The sequence below is a fragment of the Toxoplasma gondii genome, chromosome IV (assembly GCF_000006565.2).
Source record: "Toxoplasma gondii ME49 chromosome IV, whole genome shotgun sequence".
Taxonomy (NCBI): Eukaryota; Apicomplexa; class Conoidasida; order Eucoccidiorida; family Sarcocystidae; genus Toxoplasma; species Toxoplasma gondii.
Genome location: NC_031471.1, coordinates 2,539,686 through 2,547,209, shown reverse-complemented (window position 1 = coordinate 2,547,209; position 7,524 = coordinate 2,539,686). Strand labels below are relative to the sequence as shown.

Genomic DNA, 7,524 nt, shown 5'->3' with positions numbered 1-7,524 from the left:
CACCGAGTCAGTGACCCTCCGCCGTTCCCTTCCTCTTTCCATAGATTCAACTGGTGGCAATCGTCCACCGTCACTTCGTAACAATCTCCGGTCTCTTATGTTAAAGAAACTCCCATAACGGTCCAACAGATCAATGGGGCATCGCGAAAGAGCCCTGCTTTCCCGCACCCAGACAGACCCCTGACGTCTTCTTTGATCCTCCTCTTCCTTGCTTCCACCCTCGAATTCGCCTCCGCCAGTACCTGCGCTTCTAGATCACAAGCCCCTTGCTTTCGCAAACGTCCGGGACTGTTCCCATCTGCCACGCAACATATTTGGCTGTTTTTTTTCACAGGTCTGCAGTGCTTCATGGGGACTAGGGAATTTCCACTAACACCTGGACTCGCCATACACGCACGTTCACTCCGAACGAGAGACATGGGTCTCCCTGGCATCTGGGTCTGCAGAACTCGACCACTCGAGCGCCACGTGGCTTGCCCGCTGGCGTCTGCTCCAACGGTGCGTCGGAGAGGCAACACAGACTGGACTGAAAAGGCGCTCGGCCGCAGTTGACACCTCCGTGGATCCTGGATCGTTCCATGGTCGCAACAGAACGTCTGTACTCCCCGAACACCTCCTCCCGCCCCATCCCTTCTTCGTTCACCAGGCACCCGTGATCACGGTGAGGGGGGGGGTGTCATCTTGCGTTGCTTCTCACCACTCGACCGTCTGGGCTCTGCTTCGTCAGTCTACTTCCGAAGTGAAGCAAACCAACGATAGATCGCCGACGATTCCCAAAATACTCCACTCAATTCGAGTGCCGATGTACTGCATATTTCTTGCTGCCGGCTTCCCTACCTTTCCTCACTTTGGACAGGTAGATACGCGGCCTGTCACAAGAGATGGTCCTGACGCGTCGTTTCCGACCCTGTTGGAGCCTCCTGGTTTGCTCAAATCTATTCGTTCGTCTATCAGTGCTACGTGTTAGCCACTTCTGTAGCTACTACTGGCGATTCTCCAGGTTTCTCACATCTCGTCTAGAATGGTTGATGCTCCGGAAGACCTGTATAGCACGCGCAGACAGTCGACGTCGACACTCAACTTCGGCCTGCAGCGTCTGTAATAAAGCAGCATCCGCCATCTCGCCCTCTTTGGGTAGACCCTTCCCAACTCTTTCAACGTGTTCCTTGTAGAACGTAACGCTAGCTTCCAGCGCGGTTTCTGCGGACTCAAGCATAGCCGCCACCTTCTGCAGTCTCAGCACGGCACCACTCGCTGCTGGAAGCCTCTTTCCCTGCTCTTCCGCTTCTCCGCCATCTGCGGGAGGGAACGGCGCTGCTGACGCCTCCAGCTCCGCGAGCTTCGCCTCGACCTGCTTGATTTGGCGGCTCAAGGCGCTGACATCCTCTTGTCTAAGAACATCCTGCCCCGACACCAGACCCGCTGGTTGTATCTGCAACGCCTTCTCAAGCTCCTTGAGGTCAGCCTTGATTCGATTCATGTCTCTCTTACTGTCGGCCAAATGACTACCACCAATACCCTCCTCTTCTGCCTTCTTCATTGCCTCCGCCGAACAGAAAGCCCCCACAGAAGTGCCAATAAATACACCGGTGGTCGTTATCGAATCACAAACGCTTCCGAGCTCCCCTGATAGCCCATCGAGCAACCCCCTCAATGGCTTCTACGCTTCCCTATGGTTGAGGGATTTGACGTCGTGAACACGCCTCGCAGTATCCTTGACGACAGTTATTACAGATGCTACCTTATTTTGAAGTAGACCTAAACCCTGTCGACGTTATGGCGCTTTCTCCAACATCTCGGCCTCGAGCACATCGAGGTCAACTTCGTCCCTCTTGTCCGTACACTTTCCGTCGCTCCGACCAGGCTGAGAGCGCACCTGCTCCTGCGGCTGTGTCTCGGAAGCCTGCCTGAATTGATCCGGTGGTCGGATTATGGCTTCAACTCGTCCTCTTCCTCTAACAAGTTTGTTTCGGGATCCTTCTCAGGTTCACTTCCTGCGTCAGTTTTTCTCTCAGGCACCTCCTGCTCCGCCTCCTCGGGGTGTGAAGCGGGAGCCTGCTCGAGTTCTTCGGGTGCCTGCGGCAGTGGCATGGGAGCCTGGTCAAATTCTTCGGGTGCTTCGGGCACTGGCATAGGAGCCTGGTCAAAGTCTTCGGGGGCCGGGGGCAGTGGCATAGGAGGCTGGTCAAGTTCTTCGGGGGCCGGGGGCAGTGGCATAGGAGCCTGCTCGGATTCTTCGGATGCCGCGGGATGCGTCTCGGGAGACGACTCTCGTTCTTCGGGTGCGCCAAGTAGTGCAAAAGGCGCCGCCTTTTGCGTGTCCTCGGGGTGTGTCTCGAGAGCCTCATCGAGTTTTTCTGGGGCTTCCTCCGCACTCTCCACTTGTTCCTCACTAGCAGGGGGTGGCGCTGGGGTGTCTGGCTGTGCCTGTCTTCTGCGCCGTCGAGCAGCAGCAGCACCCAGAAGCCCCAAGCCAGCAGCTGACGCTCCCCCGAGCAAGATATTCTGCAGGGAAGGTTGCTGAAGCGCGTCCACAACTTCAGCGAGCAGATGACTGAGTGACGATTGCTCAGCGGAGCCTTCACTTGCCGCTCCCACTGGCATCTCGTGCAACGCCTCCAGCTGTTCAGCGAATTGCGTTCCCTGCTGCATGATCAACGTATCCAGTTCTGGAGATGCAGACTCCGGCGACGAGAGAGAGCCTGCATCCTCATAGCCTGACAAGGACGAGTACATACCGTAGGCAGCAGCCGCTACCAGTGCTGCCATCAACACTGCGGCCTGCTGGCGACGCCGCCTGGCTCGCAAGGCGTCTCGTGCGACTTGATCGTCGTCCGGCTGTGCGACTTTCGCGTCCTCTGGCTGTGCCACTTTCTTTTGAATTTGCTGTGTGCCTGTAGCAGGAGAGGCCACTTTTGTCTCGTCTGTTTCCTCGGCGGTCTTTTTCATCATGGAGGAGCCAATCAATCCACTCAAAGCCAAAGCAGAAAGGAGGGCTGCGGGAAGCAGAAGACGGCTTCTGGATCCCTTGCGCGCGGCCGACACGGCGTGAGTACTTCTGCTGCGGTTAGCCGAGATCAACGTCGAACGGCCATCCTCCTCTACACCATCAACTGGGACGCCATTAGGTGCACTTTGAAAGCTGTCGCCGCCCTCATGACCTCCCACATTTTCCGGAGACTCGACTTCCGAACTGCTGGTATATCCCGTCTCTCCACCAGCTACCGTGCTGGCGACGGTGAAGGCACTCTGCCGCGCGGCAGGCGGCCCGGCCCCGAGGAGCACACCGCCCGCACAAAAAGCTGCAAAAAGCAGCCTAGATCTGGATGCCATGCGGTGGGACATTTTGACTTTGTCAACGCACCTCTTCAGCTCTCAAGAGGCCAACCAGTTATATCTTTGGCGGAGGAGATTACCCACACAGTGCCCTACGCGTCGACCCCCACTACTGTCAGTCGCCCCGAATACACGGCCTTCTACGGACCCGAAACAAGAATGCGGGTACTCCCAATTCTTTGCTCGCGGAAACGGGCTTCCCCAGATCGAGGGTAAATTAAATGTGACACAGTAGAAAACAGATCCCTGTCGGAGAGATATTACGTCGCAGACAAACAATCAGCTGGGTACTTGCGAAAGAAATCATTTCAGGGACCGAAACCGAGGTGAATACCCGCAAGATCTCGGAGGGTTCTTCGGACTTCCTGCCGATTTTGCGTGCACGCGCAGAGACCGTCTCCGGCGAGCTGACGCGGCGACCGTTCTGCATCCCTCAGCAAAGGGCCGGAGGTGTGGCTGGAAAAAGCGCACCTGCGCGTGGGGAGCCAGACAACTGATAAGGCGTACCTGCATCCTGCGATTCTCCGGTCACAGTGGCGGAACTCACCGTCTGTCCCCATGCGCAAGGATACTTTCTTAGTGGAGGCACTCACCGTCTATCCCCATGCGCAAGGATATTTTCGACTGGCAGCACTATCTCGCATTCTTGACTATCCACTGTTTGGAAGTTCGTCCACCACGTTGTTGAAAAGCATTGCCCTCTTTTACCTTTCCTCGATACTGAAATCATTTCCCGCCCTGGTAGTCTCCCGGCATCAAGCAGGGGTCTTTCGGCCTTCGCTCGCTGGCGGGTCGTCATGTCGTGCTCTTGCGTATCTGCCGCTGTCAGAAAGCGGAGAAGGCAAAAAGTGGGACACGATTCAGGGATCGCCTGGAGCGCCGAACCGCATAGAAGCCGTATATGGGGTATTTTTTACCTCATGGAAGCTAACCGCAGTTTCCTATTGTTAAGCGTGAGAAACGATAGTGGCCAAAACAGAAGTGTATATCCCTGTCAGAGGATGCCTTTTAGTGAGGCGTGGACGCGTTCCTTGCAGAAAACGAAAGAGACCATGAGGGACCGCGGGACACTGCTCACCACGTGCAGTCTTTTCCGCAAGACGCACTAGGCATTTGCTTTCCACTGAGTACGCGCGGAAAACGCACGCAACTGGAAAACAAGGGTCCCAAGCCCGTACCGGCAGTACTGTGTGGACATGAACGCGGTAGCAATATCTTCCAGTGCATGTTGACAAAGACAAGAGTTCGTAACAGCCAAACTCCTGCGAGAGTTATCGTTGCGAGAACCGATACCGCCTAGCATGTACTTAAGACCTCCTTTCATAGTCCTTGCGATTGGCAAGGCGGTGATGTCCGCCAGCAACTCTACCGCAGACTATTGCAGCTATGACCGGGACACATGCGTATGGAACAGGCTACTCTGGTTGAGTCCTCTGTGTTACTGTTTGTCGTCCCCGGCAGCATCTGCCAAAAAGGCAGCATAGCGAAAACGAATCTTGAACCTGTACACGATGCACCCGTTTGATGGTAAGACCACCTTCGCCCTTGAGAAACAACGTTCCCCGTCAAAGGACAACTCAAGGCACCGAAAAAAGGATCGAACACTTCACTTCTTTTTCATGCGGAACAAAAACCATATTGAGATGTGAGCATGTGATGTGCGTGACTCGACACTTCTCTTGGCTAGCATATATGTGCGGGAAAGCTTTTTCGCAAGTGTCTTGTTTCGTGATGTCCCTAGGCGATCGATGTTTGTGTGTGTTCCTTCTCAAGGATTTGCATGCTCTGAAAGAAACCCTGAATCGAGCCGTCTGCCGCCTATTCGCCGATTGCTATTGCGTTGCTTCTGACGTTGCAGGCACGCCAGTGCTTTTCGCTCACCCAGATGTTCTTTGCATCCAAAATGCCAGGAAGAGAATGGCTAGCCGTACCGTTTTCGCATTTCACCTTCGTGATCCTTTGGAGCACCGAGGCTCCGCAAAGACAGAGAAAAATGCGCGGCACGCAGAGGGCGCCGCTGGCGTTTGTTCGTCTTTTAACGCAAAGCCACGGCTTTGGGGGTCGAGAGAGCTGCTCGGCCCATCAGTTGCACATTCTGCGCGAAATTGCGCTGGCCTTCACTGGAGCATCTTCTCATCCCGCCCGCAGATGTTGACGGTCTATTTGTGGTTGGGCGCAGGTGGCCTTCTGCTATGAAACGCATACGTTAAAACGCGCACACAACCACAACCACTGCAGAAAGACGGCGGGTGTCGCTCAAGTGCATTGCCGCATGATCGGTAGAGTGAGGCGCAAAGGGAACGGAAGCTAAATTGCAGCAGAGGCATCTGCTTTTGCATTTGTATGCATGTATATGCGGAATACGCATGATCACGGACGCCCCTATCCAGAGAGATGGGCGGACGCCTAGACCGGTGACTGCAAATAAAACGTGGCTGACGCCCCACCTACAAGCACATGTAACGATAGGCTTATCCCATTTCTTGTACACCCCTCTTGATTCTTTTTCTTGTCGCGTTCTCTCTATCGATTTACTTCTGGCGGCAAATAACGCTGTACTTGCCACACACGACTGTGCTGGCCGCACATCACGCGCTTCGAGAAGGGCAACGAAGTTTCGACATCTTCTGTTGAGAATATTCCCAGTTTGTGCACAGACACGCGGGATGTGCACACATTCGGTTCGTTTTCTTTCTGTATTTCCTGCTCATGAGTCGACAAGCGAGACCGCTACTCTTCCGCCTCAGAGGGATGGACTTTGGACAGAGTCGCGGCGGGAAGAAGAGGAAGCGGGACCCAGAGGAGACAGGTTCACACTGGCTACAGATCAACAGCGAATTGACCATTTTTCAAACGCTGTGTCTCCTTCATGGTGCACAAGGGTGGCAAGGACATGCTCCAGGACAACTGATGGGACTGCGGCTCCCTTGTACATACGTTGTCAGTTTTACAAGTACTGTGCTTGTGCTCATATATATATATATATATATGGATAAACGTGTGTATTAAGAGGCGTATATAGTCATATGTGCACACCAAGGTATGAGTGTACACCTGTACAGCTAAATTCATGGTTCACTGGGTTCTCATGAAGAAGGAGAATGAGAGCTGCCGGTGCCTCACGTTGCCTGGCTTGATTTGATTGTCATGTGTCTGCTCTGTGCTCCGCACCTGTAGCCTTTGTGCGTTTTTCTATTCGCTTCCCTCTGCCCCCCTCCCTGTTTCATTTGCTTTGGTGTTACCGTCTCTTTTGCTGTCTCCTCGATTCTCGTGCTTGACCTGCACGACTGCGACACGAGAAGATTTGGGCTCAGAGCTAATCTCCTCCACACAGCAAAGTAAACAGAAGAGACACCAGATCACAACAGAAATAGGCATGTGTGTCACTGTAAGCATGCACACACCTGAAAAATCGTTGTTCCTGTTTTCATGCTCATTAACCCGCTGGAACCCTAGAGTCATAGGCATATATGTCACTGTACCTATATACACGCACAGAAAACAAAACCGAGCACATAAGCGTGTGGTGGTATATGCAAAATTCTACGACAAATAGACGCATGGGTGGAGTCAAACAATCATGAACAGGAAACAGCAAGAGTTTGTCAAGATACATAATCAGGCGTGATGATGTTGCAAGCGAGCTGCTTGGTGGGTGGAGGCGTGTCGCTTTCTTTCCGTCATGTCTTGTTTGTCTTCTATGAAATACGTCATTCGAATCCTCGAGTGTATGCTCTCCACTGCAGCTTTTGGAGGCGATGTCTTTGACTACGTTGGAATATTTTCGTCCTGTCCTGCTATTCTGTTCCGAGTCGTCCTTCGTTGGGTCCGCTGAAGGTGAGGGCGAGGTTCTTGTCGCAAGAGCCGACACACTCGGGTGGGGAACGGGGATTTGTGGAAAGGGAAGCGATGTCAGTGGAGAGCGAGGCGTTCCAACGTTTCTCATTGGGAGAGGGACTGGACGTCTCGAATCGCACTCCTCGCAAAACATCAATGGACGCGCAAGTGTCAGCTTGCACGCAGCCACAGGCATCTGCGAGAAAGGTGTTTGCTCACCTCAGTTTCCAGACGGGTCGCCTGATAGCAGAATGGCGGAGGCGGCTATGAACGAAACTGCAGAAGAGCCCAACGAGCAGTTCAATAGACCTCCCGATCAGTCGCCGCGGTTCAGAAGCGAGACCGGAACCT

At 53.9% G+C, this 7,524-nt stretch overlaps 2 protein-coding genes across 2 annotated transcripts; both read right to left on the bottom strand.

Annotated features, from left to right (window-relative positions):
• Positions 1 to 602: 602 nt before the first annotated feature.
• TGME49_237810 (hypothetical protein) lies at positions 603 to 1,540 on the bottom strand (the record flags this gene model as incomplete). The annotated part of the gene is made up of 1 exon (XM_002371973.2): positions 603 to 1,540. The coding sequence occupies one exon, from the start codon at positions 1,538 to 1,540 to the stop codon at positions 983 to 985; it is 558 nt and encodes a 185-aa protein (XP_002372014.1). The 3' UTR covers positions 603 to 982.
• Positions 1,541 to 1,885: 345 nt separating this feature from the next.
• On the bottom strand, positions 1,886 to 3,633 carry TGME49_237800 (dense granule protein GRA11). The gene has a single exon (XM_002371972.2). It carries the CDS (start codon positions 3,343 to 3,345, stop codon positions 1,930 to 1,932), a length of 1,416 nt encoding a protein of 471 aa, XP_002372013.2. The 5' UTR covers positions 3,346 to 3,633; the 3' UTR covers positions 1,886 to 1,929.
• Between the last annotated feature and the right edge of the window lie 3,891 nt (positions 3,634 to 7,524).

What these genes read in the sequence shown, in the direction of transcription:
- TGME49_237800 (XM_002371972.2), bottom strand. Translation starts at nt 3,345, where the DNA reads ATGTCCCACCGCATGGCATCCAGATCTAGGCTGCTTTTTGCAGCTTTT.